This window comes from Maniola hyperantus, chromosome 21, assembly GCF_902806685.2.
Source record: "Maniola hyperantus chromosome 21, iAphHyp1.2, whole genome shotgun sequence".
Taxonomy (NCBI): domain Eukaryota; kingdom Metazoa; phylum Arthropoda; class Insecta; order Lepidoptera; family Nymphalidae; genus Maniola; species Maniola hyperantus.
This window is the reverse complement of record NC_048556.1, coordinates 10,538,773-10,562,260: the sequence shown is the minus strand read 5'-3', so window position 1 is coordinate 10,562,260 and position 23,488 is coordinate 10,538,773. Positions and strand designations below refer to the sequence as shown.

Here is a 23,488-nt window from a genome sequence, read left to right as displayed (position 1 = left end):
TCGCAGTGTGAACTGCACCTGGACCAGTCTCGGTGCGGACCCAACGAACGATTGTAATAATAATGTAGCTAATTACAAAACCTTTGAAATATTTTTATAATAAGTTATGTTATAACTTTATAGTAGTATTATTTCAATACGAGTGAATAAATGACTAAGCATAAAATCTTTCTTTTTCATTTTAGTAGATACGTAATTCCCATAGAAGAGAGAAAATGATATAAGACGTTTTCCTTCACAGTTAAAGCTAGTGATATTTAATTGCTTAAAACCCAATCTGGGTACACTCTATAGACTAGAGCTCAGCAATGCGTTCTAGTCCTTATTCTAGTCTGTCTCTCACTGACCATAGAGTAGGATTTATTATGTCGCTGACGTACGATACACGCAACGCAACATTGCTTTGGATTTGCAACCCAACAAAGCAATGTTTGAGTTTTGTTTTACGTACACTTCAGTCTTCAAGGAATGTTCTTTAATGTTTTGAGTTATTTATTTACGGCCGAAATTAATAAAAAATAAATATCTGTAACAATATGTCGATGATTAAGTTATTTAGCAACGTTACTTGTCACGTCACTGGTCTGGGCGGCTTGTAAAGCTGTAATTTAAAATAAAAGCAATTTTGTTTGATATAATTTAATAGCAAAGACTGAATTACATTCTTTTTTAAGAAAACAATCTTATAGGTCAAACTTCGATTCGAAATTATGTAATCATTGAAGAAGAATATGATATACCTAAAATTAGACTATTTACAACTTTCTAAATGTGCGTCCAGATTATATAACATGCACAACGTCTTACAAAACTTTTGTTGTATAACCCGCCCACATTGTTAAATATAACGTGTCATACACTACTAAAAAAAATATTAAATCATGTAACATTTGACATGGTCTGGACGTACCTTAGAGGCACGGTTAGTTGAAATCAAAGTTGGTTTTAAATAAAGTTAAAAACTCAAACCCGACTACGATCGTCTTAATAAATGCATAAAATAGCCTTAATATTATAGTAAAATTGTTTTTCTGTCCCTTGGTAGTATGTTTATATTTATTAACTGAAAATCCCGATCGATACGATACCAAAAAAAATTTTGAGACCCCCACTTTTTTGGATGCCACATCCACCATACTTTGATTTATTTAAAATGTAGCTTATGTCACCCGGACATAAATCGATTGACACCCCATTCATCAAAATCGGCTCAGTAGTTTAGGCGGTGGAACACACATAAATACAAACCTACAATCATATTTCATACATACATAGCCTGCTAAAATCATAACCCTTCCTTTTGGCTTTCCCGTAGTCGGGTAAAAACGTGCGTATTAAGTTTGAATTTAAAAATGCTTTTCTTTGAATTATTTATTTTATTTTATAAAGAATCTAAGTAGTTTTTAATGCAAATGAAAATACAAAAAACAAAAATACCAAACTTATTCTAGACCATAAAAATTTCTTTTAATTTGGGACAGATGAATAATTATTATTTTGAGGGACTACGAACATACAACACCGAATAATTGAGGTACCCTCGCTTTTGGAAAATGTTTAATTTATATCTGCCTTTAGGATGGAACCATCCATATAGGTTCTTTCAATTCAATTTCGTCTACCTACTGTTTTATTTATGAAAGACGTGTTTTAAAATAAAAATCCTAACCATAGCCATTTATTAAATAAATAAATACTTAAACTAATTTTCTAAAATACATAATTAGGTATTTCATGTTTAAGTTACTGCTTGCTTCGTATACTAAAACTAAACGGAACTCTAAAAAATTGCCTTTTTTTCTATGTATAAAAATATCATTTTGAAAATCTGACTTGAAAACGAAAGAAAATATTACCTACAATATACACATCAAGTACTTACCTAATAAATTATTATGTTTAGGTAAGGTAACATTTTAAAACTGTAATCCAGTAAGTAATCAAAAAATCTTCAAAAATGTGTTATATATTCGAAATTAACTGAATACAAAATGGTGGGACAATATTTAAATGCTGTTTATAATTAAATTAACTACATAATTAATAATTAAATACTTAACCTATAGAAGCAAATATTTATTTACAAATTCTGATATAAATTAATAAATACCTATTTACGAAATAAATGCGTTTTAAATACAAAAAATAATTCTGGAAATCTGTTCACAGGCAGTTGACAGATTAAAACTTATTCTTCTTCTTCTTAGCGGATTTGTAAAATTATTTCTATTTTAAATAATAGAAAAGATCGAGTCATTTAGGTACCCTATTATTATTATGAAACCAAAATGGATCTCTATTTTAAGCTTTTAAACTTAAATTTTAAACATTTTTTATAAATAAGACACAATAATTACAAATCCGATTACTTAAGTAATTTTGTTATCCTATTGTAATACCATCGCACAGATTTTGTGTAGGATTTGTCGATGGCGAGGATCTTTTGCTTGAGGATGATAATTTTTTTAAATTAGGTTCTGCAGTTGATTACGGCTAAAAGGCGACCAATTTATCATTAGGTAAAAATACAGTTCGAAATCGGTTAGTTCAGTAGGTAGTAGCTATTCATTCCATCTCACTCCCACACTATACATGTTATAGTGTGTAAATGAAAGGGAATGATTAACGCCGCCATTTTCGAATCCTTTACACGACATACACCTTCATCCGACCTATGATTGGTTTTATAAAATTCGTTTCATTGTTGATTTCTTTGAATCTGCACCATTTATTGATGTATTTAGTTAGTATCCTTGATGATTTTTTATGTATAATAAAATAAGAAACGTCTGTCGGCAGTCCGCAGTGGGATCTTGCTCTATATAATCACCTGTCAGTTGTCACCAGCACATCACAAAGTGTAAATCAGGGCGGAGGCAACAAGTAGCGTTATAGGTTGTTAACGGATATGATCTGGTTGATCCAGCCGATGAAGGAGGACACCTTGACGTAGACGCCTGGCACGTCGCGCCGGCCGCAGCCGAAGCCCCACGACACCAGCCCCACCAGCTCGTAGAAACCGTCGTCCTGGCATACCAGGGGACCTCCGCCGTCGCCCTGGAACAACGTTGGGATTTATACATACAGCGACTTACCATCAGGCTGTATGCCTGTGTGGACCTTTGCCTTTCCATGAATTGAATAGCTACTAAACATATACGTACAGCCAATCACATCATCATCATCAACAACCAATAGACGTCCACTGCTGGACATAGGTCTCTTGTAGGGACTTCCACACGTCACGGTTTTGCGCCGCCTGGATCCAGCGGCTCCCTGCGACTCGTCTGATGTCGTCCGTCCACCTAGTGGGGGGTCTTCCAAAGCTGCGTCTTCCAGTGCGAGGTTGCCATTCCAGCGCCTTGGGACCCTCAATTACAGTCAGTTGTAATAGATATACTGGTACAACATGTCCGACCATTAGCGCACCATGCTAATAAAACATTTACAGTACGCGGCCAAAAGTAATGTACATCGACCTTAAGACAGCAAATTTGTAGAGCGTTGTCCCTGTCGTTAAGACCGACAAAACGTCTTATAGATATGAGTGACAGAGACAACGCTCTATAAAGCCGAAATGTCATTCTAAAGGCCGATGTACGTTACTTTCGGCCGCGCACTGTACTTGAGTAGGTATTTAGGAATGGGGGATGTCAACCCACTGGCCCACCCACAGTACGCGGTACACTTATGACGAGTCAAGACTCTATACCACCCGCTGGGGAAGCAGTTGTACTGAGAAGAGCTGGAAGAATTCTATTTGATAGGGCAGAGAAATCAGACCAACCTGACAAGCATCGTTCCCTTCTTCGCCGCCCGCGCAGAAGGAGCTAGCTGGCAGTATGAAGATCTTCTCAGTCACTGCATTCACTTTCCTGATACACTCCGCGTCGCTCACTATCGGCAGCTCCGCCTCTCGCACCCGCAGTGGGATGGGACCCGCTGAAAATTACAATGAACAGAAAATTCATCCAGAGTCTCCTTTTGGGTAATGTCAGCAAGTTAAGAAGTAGTGCTATAGGCATAATGCATAACTGAGTAGGCATATTTTAATGTAGACTAGATTATGCTCGCGACCTCGTCCGCGTGGACTACATAAATTACCACCCCTTATTTAACTCCTTTAGCGGTTGAATTTCCTTAAATCCCTTCTTAGCTGACGCCTACGTCATAATAGCTATCTGCATGCCAAATTTCAGCCCAATCCATCCAGCAGTTTCAGCTGTGCGTTGATATATTAGAGTCAGTCACCTTTTCCTTTTATATATTTAGACTATACCTACTGAAATAATTTTAGTAGTAGATATACTCACTCTCGCCCATGTACCCATATCCGGTGACAGTACAGCGTTTGCCGGCCGCGTGGCTGACCCCGCGCGCGGGCAGGCACACCAGGCACACTCCTGGATAAATACAAGATGAATAAACTACCTCAAACAGTAAAAGTAATACGGTGTTTTACAAGATAGACGGACATTTACGGAGCGTGTGCTCAAGAGCTTTACGATCTAGTCCCCCCTTCATCTTCTTACCAACGTACCTACGACAACACGCCGGGCGAGTTTCCACCCCTAATGTCGTCGACAATCCTTCTACGTACACGAAACGCTTTACATCATCGTGCTAGGGTTTGAAATACTCTTCCGAGACCAGTGTTTCCTACCAATTAAGTACGGTCCGAGTATCTTCAAAACTAGAGTGTATAGGCGTCTTCTACGTAAACGCGTCCCATCTTAGGCCTAATGCGCACCGAGAGAGTCGTATTTGCGCGTCAGATCGGGAAGCGACCCGTGCACCCACCGGTTTCTCCCACCAGTGGGTGCAAGGTGAATTCCTATTTAGGTGCCAACTTGCGTACTAACAAACATAACAATGATTTGTTATAATTAGCCTTGTCTAATTTGAGTTCTAGCTTTGAGTTTGATTGAAATATTTTCTTTAAAAAAAAGGTCATTCAAGGTTAAAATATCATGATCATCAACACACACGTAGGTGATACCACCACCAGAGCGAACGACTGAAAGAAATCCAGGAAGACGTTTCATTGATGTACAAGAGCTACCCACCTTCTTTAAGCTCAGCTTTGCCATGCAACTTGAGCAAGGCTATGTCGTTGTCCAGGGTCTGACTGTTGTGGTTGTGGTGTATGTACGTGGTGGCCACACGTAGGGTCTGCGCGCCGGGAGAGCCGTACTTGCGCGTCAGGTCGTGGTCTCCGACGCGCACGTAGATTGCGTCACCAGAGCGGACGATGCTGGAAATGAGTGTCCAAATTATAGCGCCGCCTGAATCCAGCGGCTCCCGTCGACTAGTCTGATGGCGTCCGTCAACCTAGTGAGGGGGGGGGGGGTCTTCCAACAATGCGCGTTGAGCTATGTCGGTTACTCTAGTTCTCCTACGGATCTCCTCATTTCTGATTTGATCACGCATAGAAACTCCAAACATAGTTCTTTCCATCGCCCGCTGAGTGACTTTGAGCTAAGAAAGAAAGTGATAATGAACTACCAAAAAAATTACAAAAAATTTATTCGATCGATAAGTGCAATAAAAATGCATTTAAATTTTGCATGTCCGCGCGAAAACGCTACTTACCATATTTTTAGGTTCCTAAGCTGTCATGACGTCACACGGATTGGCAAGCAACGGTGTTTTCTTAGTGAAATATACTACAACTTCAATCCATGTGACGTCACAGTCGGAATAAACATGGTGGCCAGTGCTTAAATTACCATAGAAATAGTTCTATGACTATTTCGGATCGTATTTTCACGGATTCGGATTGGATGTAATCCTTACTTTGTAACGCAATGCGCGGCAGTCAGCACCCACTGCGTGCCGACAAGCGCGGCTCCGCACAGGTACTGGTTGAGCGAGTTGATGAGCGCTACTTGCCAGCACCACTCGCCTCGCTCGCCGTCCTCGCCGCCCATCACTCGACCGGCGCGAGACGTCGTACCTGAAACAGAAAATAAATTTACTTACTATCATTACGTTACAATATCGCGGAAAACATTAGTCTGTTATAAATTAGTCTCAAGGTAATTAAGCGGCAAAATACCTAACTATAACTGTTACTTTTGTCCATAAAAATAACTAAGACTAACTTGGTTCCACTTTTTTTTTGCAATGAAAGTGACATCATACTTAGTATTTTGAGATATTTTGTTAGTGATTCTCACGAATTGTTACAGTTTGGCATTTAGGTCACAGCTATGAAAGCCCCTGAAAAATATCAGGTTAAAAATTGTTACCTTTCACACCGCAGACATATTTGTTGTACTTTTCTGGAGTTCTCAACGTGGTTACGTAGTTTGGTTCATATTGCGCTGAAATTAAAAAAAATCAATCTTTTATCTGACCTAGTTATTTATACCTAAGGATAGTAACCATAAGGAAAATTCAAAGTGGTATTAGCCTAGTGGTTAAAACGTCGGCTTCCTTGTCAAAGGGTCCGGGGATCGATCCCGGGTACGCAACTTCGGAGTTATGTGCGTGATATGTACAATGAAATAAAATTCGCTTTAACAGTGAAGAAAAACATCGTCAGGAAACCGGCATGCCTAAGAGTCCTTCATAATGTTCCAAGAAGTCTGCCAATCCGCACTTGGCTACCGTGGTTGACTAAGATCCCTACTCGTTCTGAGATGAGATCGATGCTCAGAAGTTAACCGGCAATGGGGAGATGATGATGGCTGGCTGAGTTTATCGTGGGCTTTTCTCAGACCGCGCGTTTGGAACCCTATTCAGTAGTTTAAGTAATCAATTATCACTATTAGGTACAACTTCAACAAAAGACAATCTAAAAGTGTAAAATGGTACTTAAGGTATTCAATTTGAATGAATGCAGATATGACTTGACTGAATTACTTACGCATAGGAGTGGTATGTGGCATGGTGTGCGTGTGCGCAATGGTGAGCTGGTGCGTGTAGGGGTGCGTGGTGGCGAGGGGGTACGAGTCGTTCCTGTTCACGCCGATCGCCTCCAGAACCTTTGACTTGGGCGCGCAGCACTGCGTGCCGGCCTTCCTGCATTTGAACACGTCCGTCATTTCTGCGTTGCCTGCAAAAACATTAAAAATAAAGATTTTGTGGAACACTAGATAGAAATGAAACTGCACTCTGCCTTGCAGTGCGTAATGTTGCTCATATAATATCAGTTTATGAGCAGCCTAGACAATGAAGTGCCACGTAAGATCGTTTCAACGCTTTCGTACGACCTTTAAGAAGCTTCGCTACAATAGATCAATCTTCATAAATTACATGGTAGCACTGGATCCAACAGATTAAGACAAACTCTGGACTGAAACTTGTACGACAGGAGAAAACATGGTCATCAAAAAGTCGTCAAGTCAGGTGCTCGATGAAACCCAAAGATATAAAATCTACTTACGGAAGCACGTGAAGGAGAGTAGCGACACTATACAAGAGCCGGGACAGTCGGGTCTGGGGTCGACGGGCGCCGGCGTCGTGGTAGTTGTCGTCGTCGTGGTGGTAGGCCTCGTGGTGATGCGTGGAGGAACTCTGCAGAAGAAACAGGATGTTTTACTCATGGGTACTGAATTCTTCTCGTGCGATCTCCCTCCAACGAGTTCTGTTGGTGGCATCACGTGTACACGCGGAGATAGGCGTGTTCGTTGCGCAACAGGTTAAGTCCGTTCACCTAAGTAACTAGTTGGGGAACGACCACGAGGTGATCGATGTTACCGTTCTTCCTCGTAATGTGCCCAATCAGTACAGAATAATCTCAATTGAAAAAGCACGTGAGTGGTCTTGCGCCGCCGCCATTGAGCGGCTACCTGCGATTCACTTGATGTCGTCTGTCCACCTAGTGGCTGTGGGGGAAAGCATTTGAATAAATTATTTTCTGTTATTTTCTGATTCAGGGTAATTCTATTTCGGTAAATAGGGAGGATTTTCTAATTCAGCTCAAGCCTTGAGATCATTAATCTCTCAACCGCACCGCGCGCCACCATAAGGAATTTCACCCTCACCACCTGGGTGTCTGGTGCACTTCGACCGTCCGCTGTGCCAGATCCTTCTTTCCACGCACATGCAAACTGTGGAACCAACTCCCATCGGCGGTGTTCCCACAAGATTACAACATGGGGTTATTCAAGGGGCGGACCAACAAATTCCTAAAAGGCCGGCAACGCATCGGCGGCTCCTCTGGTGCTGCAAATGTTCATGGGCGGCGGTAATCACTTAACATCGGGTTACCCGCCTACTCGTTTGCTCGCTATCTCTATAAAAAAAAGGAGTTGTATGTATGAAGAAAAGTGTATTATGAGTTGAAGGTAGATATTAACCTGGTATTGTCACAGCAGATAGATCCACTGTGCTTGCAAGTCGTGTGTGAGATGAGCACGGCTGGTCGCTCGCAGAAGGCCGCCATTATGTTGAGCAGGCAGTAGCCCGGGCACCGCGACAATGGGGGCTAGAACAACAGACATGTACATTGTGTAGATTCTTCAGTTATAAAATATCCTAGATCCAGATGTAATCCTTATCTATGCAGACTTGAGATTCAAACAGAAGAATAAGAGAATCAAATGTCACATAAAGGACAGACACATATAGAAAAAAGTAATAAAAAGAAATAGTAGGTACCTACATTATCGGCACGAGACCGGGAAGTAAGCTTTTTCTGGTCGAGCGGCCTAGCTTTGGCGAAGACGTCTTTGACACGAGGTCAGAAAGGCACTCTCGGTCGAGGCATGTATAGTGCTATTTATTCTAAAAAATTAAACAAGTAAAATTAATTTACTCGTTTTAACAATGCCTTAAGTCTGAGGAAAGTCAAAGTGCGCTCTATAAGTAGATCTAAACCTCAGAGTCTCCTGCAATTTCGAAACGAAATTCTTGAGAAGCCACCAATTTTTTTCTGCATTGCAGTGATCGCCACGAAGCAAGAGGTTTCTCACCGGTGTGGTAGGTCGAGGCGTGGTGGGAGGCCGCCTGGTGGCGGGCTCCGTAGTTTGCGGCTCGGTGAGGCAGCACGTGCCCTCAGAGGGACAGGTGGCGTCCTCGTCCACGTGGTCACACAGCAGTGCGAAGAGACCACTGATGCAGTCGCCTCTGCACTTCCTGCCAGGCCTCGGTTTTGGAGGTGGCGTTGTTGTCAGCTGAAAAATAAAAATTAACATTGTAACATGACAACAGGCAACTAGGCCTTAACCGAAATTCTTCATAATTTCGCACAATTTAGCATTTAAGTAGTCCTAGAATGCTCCCCGCTAAGAAACTAGCGTCAAAATGAATTCGTGGGACTCTGTTACTCAGAAACATCAGATAGGTCAGCTTTTCCTTTTATATACATACCTACTAGATGATACCCGCGACTTCATCCGAGTGGATTTAGCTTTTCAAAAATCCCGTGGGATAAAAAGTATGGATGCAAGCTATATCTGTACCAAACTTCGTCAAAATCGGTTGAACGGATGGGCCGTGAAAGGCTAGCAGACAGACAGACGGATACACTTTCGCATTTATAATATTAGAATGGATTTATTATTTAGATTTTAAAATCTAAATCATCTGTACTCAGTTTGCTGCAGGAAATCTTACAAGAAAATTAAATAAACCGTAATGGACTAACATCCCGCGAGTGCCAGACCTTTGTTATTTTATAAAAGCTGAAAGTTTCCCTTTGTATTGTCCCCAATACAGGAAAGAACGATCAGCGACTATGAAGTTTGGATCATGGTGCCTTTGACAGATAATAGGTCAAGGTGCTACCAGACACACTACTTTAAGGGTGTATGGCAGGGGGTTGCCATGATACTAAGTATCTGGCAATGCATGACGTGTTTTCTAATACTATTCCGAAGAAGAACGTAAGATTTTATGTCTTTGTTACCTGCTATCTGCCAAAGCCACCATGATCCAGGGAGGGATTTTTCCCTGTGTTGGGGACAATACGCAAAGAAACTTTCAGCTTTTATATTATACCGAAGGTCTGGCATGCACTGGCTCTCAGTCTCTTACCGCAGTTGAAGGCGGTCTTTTAGTGACGTGTTTCTTCTCGTTAGGAACGACTAAGTCCGGCGGCCTCTTGTCCCCATACCCGTCCTTGGAGACACAGCAGAGTCTCCCCGGGACACACAGGTCCCCGGACGTGAGGTAGGCCTCACAGTACTGCGTTAACCGGGACTCCACGCACACTCCCGGACAGGCTATGTTACCTGGGAAACGTAAAGAATATATTACAGTAGGTACATAGGTACGCGCATTTTAAATAAATATCACTTGCTTCAACGGTGAAGGAAAACATCGTGAGGAAATCTACATGCCTGAGAGTTCTCCATATTATTCTCAAAGGTGTGTGAAGTCTGCCGAGCCGCATTTGGATCGCATTGTTGGAGGGCGCAATCAAGTTACGCTTAGGGATTAAGTTATTATTATTGTATATCGGCCTCACTCAAGAACTTTTACCAAAATAAAGTTGCCTAAGTATATTCAAGGAGGCACGAAATAGAAAATTGTGGAAGGATCGGAGGGAATAGAATAGAATAGAATAGAATGTTTTTTTATTCATGTAAACTTTTTAAAAGTGCTTATGAATAGTCAGGTAGTTTTAATTTACCACTGGCCTTTGCCCAGACGTGGGACAGCACAGGCTGATTTAGATTAGATTAGATTAGAAGTATATTCAAGTTAGAGCATTTCTGGATCCCAGCATATAAGCATTTTATTTATTTATGTAATATTTTTGGGTGTACCTAATCTTTAATGATGACGGTAATAAATGAGTGTGTATCCTAATAGTTAATAGGGTGTACCTAATAATTACCACTGTCTTTGTATCGGTCGTTGGCGCGCGTGGTGGGCTCGTCCTCGTCCGAGTACGGCTCAGCGGTGGTGTAGCGCGTCGTGAACGGCTTCCTGGTCGTCGTCAGCGTGTCGTTGCCTGGAAACGAGGACAGACTGGCATTAGACATGCTTGAAGCCAGAGCGAACTACAAGGAGTGTCAGAGCCTAGGGCTGAGAATGCTGAGATTTATAGAACACACTTTAACTAGAGAATAAAGAGAGACACAGTTGCTCAACGCCTTTGTAAATATATATGGTAAATGGCGACCACGACGTCCCTTTAACATAGGTTCCTAACTGCGAGGTCAGTTGAGCGCTCCATCGTCCCGGACGGCTTCGTCGCACTTTTTCGACGACACCTTTTTTCTATTTTATCGATTAAAAGTTAGCCCTTGACTGCGATCTCACCTGGTGGTAAATGATGATGCAGTCTAAGATGGTAATGGGACAATATGGGGTAAGCACACATAGCTGCCAAAGCAACTGCCGAGTTTCCTGCTGGTTCTTCCATGGTTCTTCTGATGAATTAAGTTTAAAAAAAAGTTACCCAGCGGCTCGTCGACGCAGCACTTCATGGAGGGGTTGGGGCACTCCACCTCGTCCAGCACGTTGGAGCAGATGAGCGAAGCGAGCGCGTGCATACACACGCCCGGACAGTTCTTCGCGTCCACCTGCGTGTCCAGCGTGTCCAGCAGACCTGCCGACAACGGACATGTCCAGTCGTTAATATGAGTCTTTACTTTAGAATTTATACGTAGGTACAATAATTAGGGTTCTGTACCTCAAAAGGAAAAAAAAACCCTTAAAGAATCACTTTCTTGTCTGTTCGTCGTGTCTGTCAAGAAAACCTACAGGGTACTTCCCGTTGGCCTAGAATCATGAAATTTGGTAGGTAGATAGGTCGTATATTATCTACGCGTTATTGCATTTTTATTTAACTAAATTGATTTTGTTATTTTATAAAAAATTGCATCAATATAAACTATATTAAATTGTACTATATTATTAAATTACAAAAAACAAAAATACCAAACTTATTCTAGAACATAAAAATTACAAATCGAAAATATCATCTAAACCACCGCAACGAGGCAGGGTGCTGGGAACGCTGGCAGCGTTACCTCGTTGAATGGCCAGACTAATATGCTGACCGAGGTAACTGCCAGCCCTCCGGTCCCCCGTGGATTCCGCGAGACGGGATGAAAGGTCCTTAAAAAAGGATCTAGCATCCTCGCCCCACGAACCCATGGTCTCCACCCCAAAAGGCACAAATATGAAACTATTTTCTATATTCTCATATTTGCGCCTCTTGGCCCTTTCTGCCTTAGTAGCCGCCGCTCCGGCCGCCACGGAGGTCGCCTGTACGTGTGACAGCGCCAGTGTATCCACACACGTGGCATCCCACACAAGCGACCTACCTTGCTTCCACGGGACAAGAGTCATACCGTCTGGTCTCTTGCCATCGCTACGTGCCAAACCATTTGGTTCCAATACTGCAGGCACATTAGCCGTGACAAGAGACCTACGTATGACTCCGTTCAAGGAAGCATGACGGGAAAATATAATATTTTATGCTAACATAATCGTCTACCTACAATGCGTGATGCGAAAATAGAAAATTTTACAGGGGACCGTTAAAACTTGTTTCGAAAGTTGATTTTTAATACAAAATCGCTAGACAATAATTACATACTAATTATTTACATAACCGTTATTACTTATTCCCACAAACAAGTACCTACAGTAGGTACCTAGGTGTTATTAAGGTAGGTAGCTCCATAACATTATATACGTATTATTGTGTAAGTATTTGAACACTTAGGTAGGTTGGTATGTTCTTATTTTCTTTTCTTTTTGTTTTGAAAAATTGATCAATCAATCAAAGCGATCAATTCCCAAAAGCAGATTTGAACCCGTTACCACTGCATACAGGTTACAAGCACAAGGCTGCGACACAAACACAAAAAAAAACTTCCTTCTACAGAACTTTTCTAAAGAACTAGAACCCTAAAGAACTTTTCTTCCAAATACAAAATGAACAATCAAAAACCTATAATTACATCTCATGATACCATCTCCATATCACAATGGCCTTAACCTCTACAACCTACAACAATGCAACCGCTCGGTCACGCACCTGCAGGCGACTGTCGACCTTATTACCTAACACTTAGCGAGCATTCCGCCAAACCTGCGCCGCCACATTCCGATCCAGGGTCCGACCGTTAGGCGCTCCCAGGCACGGTTGTGGTCGGAACTCGGAACACTCGGAGGCAAATGAAAGGAAAATACACTGCGGCCCAATTTGTAAGCAATCGAGTTTCATGAAAAAATGAAAAAAAAATCCTTCCCTGGGATACAAGCAAAAAATTTCGTTAACAAGGTTTAAAGTCAAAGTTAAAGTCAAATAATTTATTCAAAATAGGTAATAAATTACTCTTTTCGATTGTCAGTTGTTGGATTTGTAAGATATAGTGCTGATAGTTATTACGCAAACTTAAAACTAAAGCTACGAGCTAAACAGATGGGAGTGAAAAGCTTACAGACAAACAGACATATGTTTGAATTTATATTTTAATAGCTGTTGCCCGCAACTTCGTCCGCGTCCTGCGGGAACTGTCTTTTCCTGTGGATCTTCCAAAAAAATTATTTCACATTTCCTTCTCCTGACAACAGCTATAAATACAATGAAAAAGAATTAGGTACCTAACCAATTTGGTGCAGTCGTTAAGAAGTTATGCGCGTACATTTCGGCGATTCATCCAAATATATAAAAGGAAAAAGTGACTGACTGACTGATCTTTCAACGCACAGCTCAAACTACTGACGGATGACTGAAATTTGACATGCAGATAACTACTATGACGTAGACATCCGCTAAGAAAGGATTTTTGAAAATACAACCCCTAAGGGGGTAAAATAGGGGTTTGAAATTTGTGTAGTTCACGCGGACGAAGTCGCGAGCATAAGCTAGTTTTTATGTATAAGTAGATTATTAGTAAGTATGGATATCGATAAATGCGACGTAACGTAAATTAAAATGTTCTTATACAAAAATATCATGTCCTATCGTAAAATTTTATGGATATTATATTTTTGTTCATTCATAAAAATTTGGTCAGCGTTTCCTTAACCAGTATCAATGGTGATAAGTTACAACTTAACAGTTAATATTATTAGCATAAGTAATACCACAATAATACTGGTTTGACCTAGATCACAGTTATTGTTACGGACTACGGTTATACTTAAGTAGTATGATACCTCAGGAATTCTGTTAAAATGATTATGCCATAGACATTCCTTCGCTCACTGAGCCAACAGGGGTTGATCATGATGATGATGGTGAAAATGAACTTGTAACAAAAACTTGTGTAAAGTCGGAGGACCGTTGGGAGCTTCTCGCTGAAAGCTCATAACTTGGAGCTGAACTCCCGCGCACCGTTACCCGATGAGCTAACGCGGAGAAATCGCCGCCGCGCCGAAAACGAAAGTTCCCGACGTGACACCATCCTCGCTTGCCACAGATATTATATACCTACAGATATGCAACTCGCGTGGCCCCTATAGTCCCTCTCGCTCAAGCAGAGGTATAGTTCTTGCATTTCACGAAGGCCACTGACTCATGTTTGTGTTTAAGTCGTTTCGGTATACGAGGTACACTAAATGTGTGCGTTTGCGAGCGCTTGCTCGCGACTGATTGGTCCGACATGCACGCACACTTACGCAATGACCATGTAAACGACGTTACTACAGGTAAAGTTCACTAGCCTTCGTGAATTGCAAGAACTGTACTTGCTTGTGGATTGTTATTCCTTCTAAGACTATCCATTATTTTGTTTAAACACTTGATGCAACATAACCTCACTTCACGTTGTTTGTCAAGATCTCACGTACAAAACACATCTTGACAAACACTAAAATGTGGGCACGGTGATAAGGACAATAAATGATCATTTCGACACGTTCTAATAAGAGCTTTCATGCATTTAGGTATCTCGCTAAGAGTCACAATACTGGCTACTTCTACAGGTATTTGTTTTGAGTCGCTCCGACGCCGACCGCCCAACATCGATCTCTCATTCAACTCATACTTTACGACTTTGCGTCACGATAAGACATAACAGGCTCTATTCAAGGAGTTACAACTTTACAAGCTTAATTTGCTACAATCCGCCAAAACCGACACGGCACTACTTTACTACTGTTTTATTGTGTTACTAGATGATGCCCGCGACTTCGTACGCGTGGATTTAGGTTTTTAAAAATCCCGTGGGAACTCTTTCATTTTCCGTGATCAAAAATAGCCTATGTCCTTCCCAGGGATGCAAGCCTCCGTCCAACCGATTTTGACGAAATTTGGTACATATATATGTACCAAATTTCGTCAAAATCGGTTGAACGGATGGGCCGTGAAAGGCTAGCAGACAGACAGACAGACAGACAGACACACTTTCGCATTTATAATATAATATATAAATATATAATATATATATATGTAGGCTCCCCGCCATTTAATTGTAAAGACTTTGCTCATTGAACATCGCGTCATCGTCCCCACCGTCATTGTGAGATTATAAAATGAGATGCGCAGTGTGTTTCGAGACATTATTCGTTTGGCTTTGGCCAGAGTCGCTTCTCAGTGGATACTACGTGTGTCGTACTGTAGGTTTTATTATTATCATTGTCGTTGTGACCTAATGTGGTTTCAGTTGTTTGAGGTTATACTACTAGGTTGTGAAAGGTTGCTGTGAGTGTGTTTTGGCGATCTAGACAGGTTGTTTATCGGGTGAGTCCTTTTGTATCGTTCCAATTTGTATTAGACAAACGTTATCGTTGTAGTTGATGTTAATTGAGCTAATTCTGGTGTGCTAGGTTAGCTGGTTGGTCTGGGGCCGGTATGGGGACATGGTGGAGCCGGTCGCTAGGTAGGGTTAGGTTTAGCTACGTTACGTTACGCTAGTGGTTTCCACGTGTGATAAGTGAGTATTAAAATGATTGTAATTGAAATTACTACCTTCTGATGTCGGCCATCCCCCTTGTTCTCCGACATCAGAAGTGGGATACACGATCTATGCCCACATTTTTGAAAATTATTCACACACTAGCTTCGATTTAAAAAAAAAGGGGGTTGTCTAAAAGGCGAGGTGGCCATTTAGATGATAAAAGGCGAGGTGGCCATTTAGATGATAAAAGGCGAGGTGGCCATTTTAGATGATAAAAGGCGAGGTGGCCATTTAGATGATAAACGGCGAGGTGGCTGTTTTGATGAGAAAAAGTTATTCGGAAAGTGTTCAATGACGATTAGTAGTTAGTCAGGATGGGCGAGCGGTAAAATGATTTTTGTGGTTATGGTTTTGTCCTCACATACTTTGTAATACTTGGCGTACGAGGACGTACGCATGTCAGAATGGCCGTGTAGGCTCCCCGCCATTTAATTGTAAAGACTTTGCTCATTGAACATCGCGTCATCGTCCCCACCGTCATTGTGAGATTATAAAATGAGATGCGCAGTGTGTTTCGAGACATTATTCGTTTGGCTTTGGCCAGAGTCGCTTCTCAGTGGATACTACGTGTGTCGTACTGTAGGTTTTATTATTATCATTGTCGTTGTGACCTAATGTGGTTTCAGTTGTTTGAGGTTATACTACTAGGTTGTGAAAGGTTGCTGTGAGTGTGTTTTGGCGATCTAGACAGGTTGTTTATCGGGTGAGTCCTTTTGTATCGTTCCAATTTGTATTAGACAAACGTTATCGTTGTAGTTGATGTTAATTGAGCTAATTCTGGTGTGCTAGGTTAGCTGGTTGGTCTGGGGCCGGTATGGGGACATGGTGGAGCCGGTCGCTAGGTAGGGTTAGGTTTAGCTACGTTACGTTACGCTAGTGGTTTCCACGTGTGATAAGTGAGCATTAAAATGATTGTAATTGAAATTACTACCTTCTGATGTCGGCCATCCCCCTTGTTCTCCGACATATAAATATAATATATAGTAAATAATAGTATGGGTTTACTAAGTATATACATACTCGTAGGTACTAGGTACATACATTTTACAAATCTTTCTCATACCTATAGCAGTCTAAGCTTAAAGCGGGCTGGTAGGGGTATGGCAGTTTTTTTATGGCATGAACGCAAAAATTACAATACGGAGCATTTACAATATTATTTCACCAGGAACAGTTCCTGAATCTCTATGGTTTAGGAGTGCTGTACCCTGCATCATCAGGTTTGTGGAGTTCGGACTTGGAGTCTATGCATAAAGTCGTTGCTTGGTACCTGCAATATTAATCCACTAAGAACACTTCCTGAATCTTGATAATTTAGGCCGGCAGTAGCAACATCAGGATTAAGTCCGGAGTTGGATCCAGAATTTTTTATGAGACCACCACAGAAACTTCCTCTGTTTATTAAAAAACATTTTGCAAATCGCTCTAGAAATCTCGAAATATCGGTGTAACTACATACATTTAAAAAAATAACGGGTCGAATTGAGAACCACCTCCTTTTTGGAAGTCGGTTAAAAAACCACTCGTATTTGTACATAATACCTATGGAGGTAGATATAATATTATGTTTAGGTAGATATATTTATTTATTTCACATATCGAAGTTCCAGAACCATAACCTTATTGATCTGAAAAGTGGTCAAACGGCGAGCTTTCTAGGCACCATGTTGCAGCTAAACTAGAATATAAACTAGAAATTCCAGTAACTGCACTCGGAGATCCGTGCGATATGTCTGTTGTTACTTTCCCAACTACCGGCGTCCGCCAAAGCTATTGATGTATAATTAAAACAGTGAAATCCCGTGGGAAAATTGTTTTGCTTTGAGACCTAAGAAGGTCTGACGAGATGACGGGTTGATCAGCGATGTTAGGTGATATAACTAGGCTAGAAGGCTTTTAATTTAAAATCTAAATCCATACTAATATTATAAATGCGAAAGTCTGTCTGCCTATCTGTCTGTCTGCTAGCTTTTCACGGCTCAACAGTTCAACCGATTTTGATGAAATTTGGTACAGAGTTATTTTATAGATTGGAGTACAAACCAATAAACAAACAAAACAAACAAACTTTGTGTTTTGATGAATGGAAAGGAGTCACGACCCTCAGCAATGAGGAATACGACTATAAAAACCAGCCAAGTGCGAGTCAGGCTCGCGCACCGAGGGTTCCGTACTACAGCCGTATTTTTTCGACATTTTTCACGATAAATCAAAAACTATTTTGCACAAAAATAAATAAAACTCTGTTTTAGAATGTACAAGTTTCATATGATACCACTATGATACCCTACTTGGTATATTAATCTTACTTAAGTAAGTACTTTGAAAGCTGAAATACTAATTAGTTCACAGGCCACAGCATATTTTAATATTTTTTGTGATGTAACCTCAAATTCACGTTTTTAGATTTTTTCCTTTATTTGTGCTATAAGACATATCTACCTGCCAAATTTCATGATTCTAGTAATTAGATAAGGCTAGCTTTAAGTTTTATTGTAATAATAATAAGGTTTTATTGTAATATTTTCAAATAAAAAAAATAAAAAAAAATAAAAATGATTCTAGTTCAACGGGAAGTATATCCCTATAGGTTTTCTTGACAGACACGACAGACGGGCAGACAGACAGACAGACAAACAGAAAGACACAGACAGACAACAAAGTGATTATGAGTGTCCTTTTGAGGTATGAAACCCTAAAAAAGAAGAAGAGGTGATTTCAAATGCGTTGCAATAATCTGAAAATCCAGCATCAGGCGAGACGTGTGTTGAGTTTTCAGTGTTGACTGTTGTTGCTTTCTCGCGGGTGAACGACCTCGACGTCGCGTCGGCAACAACTTGTTCTGTAGACGCTGATTGATTGTGTGATCGAGCTTTACTAATTTACTAGCTTATGCCCGCGACTTCGTCCTGGACTACACAAATTTCAAACCAGCATTTTACCCCTTAAGGGTTGAATTTTCAAAATCCTTTCTTAGCGGATACCTACGTCATAATAGCTGCATGCCAAATTTCAGCCCGATCCGTTCAGTAGTTTGAGCTGTGCGTTGATAGATCAGTCAGTCAGTCACCTTTTCCTTAAGAGCCCTTGCCCACGGCGACTTTTTGTAGCGATACAGTAGCGATGCTGTCGCGCGTCCGCATCGATACAGTCGCGAAGCTGTCGCTAGCTGTGTGCCCTCGCTCACGGTCTCAGATTCAGTCGCGATGCAAATGCGATACTGTCGCGCTTCTGTCTCGATGCAAACGAGAAAAATGTTGCACTGATGCTCGGTTTCATTTCTGCTATTCACGCGCTACCCTCCCTCCGTTCTTCCCCCGATGTCGTCCGACAAAGTCGAGCGTTTGCAGCGATACAGTCGCGATGCAGTAGCGCGTTGCAAATGCGACTAACACGCGTTAATAGTGATGCCGGCGTGCGTTTAGTAAACGCGCGACAGCATCGCTACAAAAAGTAGCCGTGGGCAAGGGCTCTTACCTATACATTTAGATGTTAATAAAGGTGCATCGAATCGATGTGTAAATGTAGGTAACTCTTACTCTCTGAGTAGGTAATAGGGTCCCGTTGGCACCCTAAAACACTAAAAATGTCGACTTTGATCGAGATCTAACTATTATATTGATGCAGGCTCTACGTACCACAAACATCAGAGGCATTGGATCGCTTTATACACCTATAGTACGCGACAGGTTGAGATGGCAATCGGAGTATAAGGCGAGGGAACAACCTGCGCGTCAGCCGCGCTCGCTCGCACCGGCTTAGCGCTGAGGCTGTGCGGGTGTGCGGGGCATTCCCTCCCCGATTGCCATCTCGACCTGTTGCGTACTATAGTTATTCTGCGGTTCGAAGACGCTGGAGCATACGGCTCATCAGTGAGCGTGCTGTATAAATTATCACCTAAACAGTAGATGATAACGGGCGCCCGGTACCGTTACTATCTCATGGCCCCTACTTTGCGCAAGACCACAGAATATATACTTAACTAGCTTATGCCCGCGACTTCGTCCGCGTGGACTACACAAATTTCAAACCCCTATTTCACCCCCTTAAGAGTTGAATTTTCAAAAATCCTTTCTTAGCGGATGCCTACGCCATAATAGCAATCTGCATACAAAATTTCAGCCCGATCCGTCCAGTAGTTTGAGCTCTGCGTTGATAGATCAGTCAGTCAGTCAGTCAGTCACCTTTTCCTTTTATATATTTAGATAATACTAACGTAGCAAGACTTTACCTGTACCTACTTAATACCTGCATAACTAACCATTCATTGAAGAAGCCATCCCAAAATCAACAAATTGTTCAGTTTATATGTTAATCAAAGACTTGAATCTACTTGTACTGTTGGGCATATGTCAGAACTATAACCACAGTCACGGCTTGACCTATAATGTCAGGAAGAGTGAATGCATGGTCTTTCAGGCCAGGGGAAAGAGACTTCCTCCCACTGTACCACACATAAGGCTGTATGAGACTCCACTAAAGAGAGTGGAGCAGTTTAAATACCTGGGGCATGTATCCTCTGATCCGAAAGACGACGCAGATATAGATAGAGAACGCAGGGCGTTATCTGTTAGGACGAACATGATCGTCCGCAGGTCACCTTTTCCTTTTATATAGGTACGTACTATAGATGATGCCCACGACTTCGTCCGCGTGGATTTAGGTTTTTTTAAAAGTCCCGTGAGAACTCATTAATTTTCCGGGATAAAAAGTAGCCTATGTCCTTCCCGGGATGTACGCTAACTCAGTACCAAATTTCATCAAAAACGGTTAAACTGTTGGGCCGTGAATAGCTAGCAGACAGACAGACACACTTTGTCATTTACAATATTATTATGGATTTAGATATCTAACTCTAAATCCGGCCCATTGGAGGTACTTTAGAAGGTTGGATCCATTTCAAAAACGGTAAACTGTTATAGTTTGGTCAATCTTCCACTTATCGAGTAGAATCATCTCAGTAGTCAGTAAGTAATCTCACGATCTCAAAACTCGCTTGTTTGGGTATAGATAAAGACCTGGAGAGTGACATAGGCTACTTTTTATCCCGGAAAATCAAAGAGTTCTCATGGGATTTTTAAAAAACTTAATGCCACGCGGACGAAGTCGCGGGCATCAGCTAGTATAAAATATTGTCAAAAATCACAAATCTTGTAAATACTCAAATCGCTTCAGAATCAGATGCATTTTATTGAAGAAAAACATCGGATGGAAAATTGGCGCGAAATCTCAAATAAACTAATTAATTATTATTCATATAAAACATTTAATAATTCTCAAATAAATATTTTAATAAGTAACATCAAGTAGGTATTTGATGTATTTTAAGAGCCTCAATAGCTCAACCGGTAAAGGAGTGGACTGAAAACCGAAAGGTCGACGGTTCAAACCCCGCCAGTTGCACTATTGTCGTACCTACTCCTAGCACAAGCCTGACGCTTAGTTGGAGAGGAAAGGGGAATATTATTTTGTCATTTAACATGGCAAATATTCTTTTTAAAAAAAACCCTATTTTACCACCTTAGGAGTTGAATTTTCAAAAATCCTCTAATAGCGGATGTGAGCTGTGCGTTGTTAAATCAGTCAGTCAGTCAGTCGGTCAGTCAGTCAGCTTTTCCTTACATGTATATAGATTTAGATTTACCTACTTACTTACTAATTTAATTTATTTTATTTCTTTGTAAGGATTATTTTAATATAAAAAGTTAAATTATTTTTATGTGAATTTACACTGTGAATTTTGTTAGGTACCTATGTAGTTACATAGGTATAAGTACATTTTTATTCTACAAGAGTGGGTAACCTTATAAAAAAAAATACCTACTTACCTGACGAAATTAAAAATCATGACAATCTTAAATAACAGTAGGTACCTACTTACTGAATCACATGTAGAATTAGAAACCGACTCGCATACCTATTCTGAACTCGAGAAAATTGCCTCAACTAGAAATGTACATCATTCGGTATAAACGGTATAATTTAAAGTGGCATAAATAGAAATTATCACGTGCAAGCATGAAAAATGACAAAATTCACATAAGTCAGTAATGTTCATTTTGTATTATCTCTATAGTCTATAAAACCTACTACTTAGGTAAGTATTATAAAAATGTTATAGTTTGTCTGATAATTTGATCACGCAAGAACCACTGGACCGGTATAAATGAATCTTAGATCGCAGTTCGAAAACATAGTACGTCAATAGTTGGAAATAAGTGAGTATGTATGTAGTAGGAATGTTTGTTACGAGTAATCGGAAAATGGATATCTTATAAGTACGAAGAATATAGAATGAGTAATTTTATCTATCTGCCAATGTATCAACTCAAAATTTTCTTTAGCCAAATATAAGACGATCGGACGACTAGAGGATGTAGCGGGATGTGGCTGGTTAAGAAAAGTTGAGGAAGGTGTGTGACGTCATTGGGATATGCATAATATGTCCAACTGTAGTGCAATGGTGGTGATATCAGCCCTCATTTACGAGTGAGAGCTAAGTTCACGCTTAGTGAAATATGCAGATGGAGAGTTAAGAGTTTCTCTTTAGGCAATATAAATTATCTCTGCTTAAGTATAAGATTCGAAATGAAGATATCTGTAGAAGCTGGTGGTTGTTTGAATGTTCTTGTGGTATGGTGCTTGCTTAGTTTACCAACATTGTTCAAACCACCATAAGTTGAAATGACAGTGAGCAGGTCATGCTTGTCATAAGAGCGATGGCCGTTAGTCCTAGATTTAAGACTTCGTACAAGTAGGTAAGCGTAGTGTATGGCGCCCCCCAGTAGGTAGGTGCCTACTGTGTTCCGGGTGAATAATATAAAGCGGGTGGAGAGAAGGAGCTAGATGAGAAAGGCTGAAGACCGGGATTATGATGAAATATATCAATTATAAGTAACTACTTAAGTAGGTAATTAAATAAGTTACACCGTACCGTAGCCTTAGGTATAGGCCATGAAAATAATATTTAGTGTATCCGACAATTCAATTGCTTGGAATAACAGTAAGCATTTCTCATACAAAATCTGCAGGATAGGTACCAACCTAATTACTCGTTTAAGTATCTTTTATACAGTCTATGTAAAGTTTTAATTATGAACCTATACCTATAGAAATGATACTATTGAATAATATAAACTGAGAAAAACCTCTGCTAATAAACGAAGCATAGTTGAACGGTATTGTTTACGTGGATAGTGGATAGGCCGCATTTCTAGAAGACGTCCGTTATGCTCATACCTAGTCATTACAGCGAACGAAGAACCCAACACATAGCGGTTTCCACCGCCAAAATTAGTTACATTTACATTTGAATTCAGCTCGCATCCGACCTTCGGCGATTAATATGTATGTAGGTCCGACCCAAAACCGCGACCTATCTTAAAGAAGAGAAAGTTGTTTCAGTACCTGAGAGAAACGAACTGGCGAAGGACTCATCTTGGCTGTAGATGCTCGGCAAAGCCAGCACCAGGAGAGCTACCCTGGCCACTGACATGGTGCACTGTAAAACTGTCACGTCTGTCACGGAACGACTGTCAACTGTCAAGGCGCATGGCGCAGCGACCGATCGCCGACTCGCGAGCTTCTCGACTGCTGGTGAAAGAAAGAAAGGGGCTCGACGCTATTCGAGGTCATAGATTATGTGGTGAAAGTCAGAGGCGCTTGTTGTGCGG

At 40.9% G+C, this 23,488-nt stretch overlaps 2 protein-coding genes across 2 annotated transcripts in view; both read right to left on the bottom strand.

Moving 5' to 3' along the window:
* The window catches only part of LOC117992525 (chromatin target of PRMT1 protein-like), a 106,014-nt gene that overhangs the window by 70,537 nt on the left and 11,989 nt on the right, over positions 1-23,488 (bottom strand). The window lies entirely within an intron of this gene.
* On the bottom strand, positions 2,096-23,286 carry mas (trypsin-like serine protease domain-containing protein masquerade). The gene is made up of 14 exons (XM_069505820.1): positions 23,223-23,286; positions 11,357-11,506; positions 10,790-10,906; positions 9,985-10,181; positions 8,922-9,122; positions 8,307-8,434; positions 7,391-7,521; positions 6,872-7,060; positions 6,252-6,326; positions 5,797-5,956; positions 5,067-5,254; positions 4,314-4,403; positions 3,788-3,942; positions 2,096-3,057 (listed from the first exon to the last, which is right to left on the bottom strand). The coding sequence occupies exons 2-14, from the start codon at positions 11,448-11,450 to the stop codon at positions 2,890-2,892; spliced, it is 1,893 nt and encodes a 630-aa protein (XP_069361921.1). The 5' UTR covers positions 11,451-11,506; positions 23,223-23,286; the 3' UTR covers positions 2,096-2,889.

Bases quoted from the DNA above. Each gene is read 5' to 3' on its own strand.
- mas (XM_069505820.1), bottom strand. From the start codon at position 11,450: ATGCACGCGCTCGCTTCGCTCATCTGCTCCAACGTGCTGGACGAGGTG. The intron at 6,327-6,871 runs GTAAGTAATTCA...TTTTAATTTCAG, and splicing joins GCCACATACCACTCCTATGC to CGCAATATGAACCAAACTAC. The intron at 5,255-5,796 runs GTAAGGATTACA...ACTCATTTCCAG, and splicing joins GCCGCGCATTGCGTTACAAA to CATCGTCCGCTCTGGTGACG.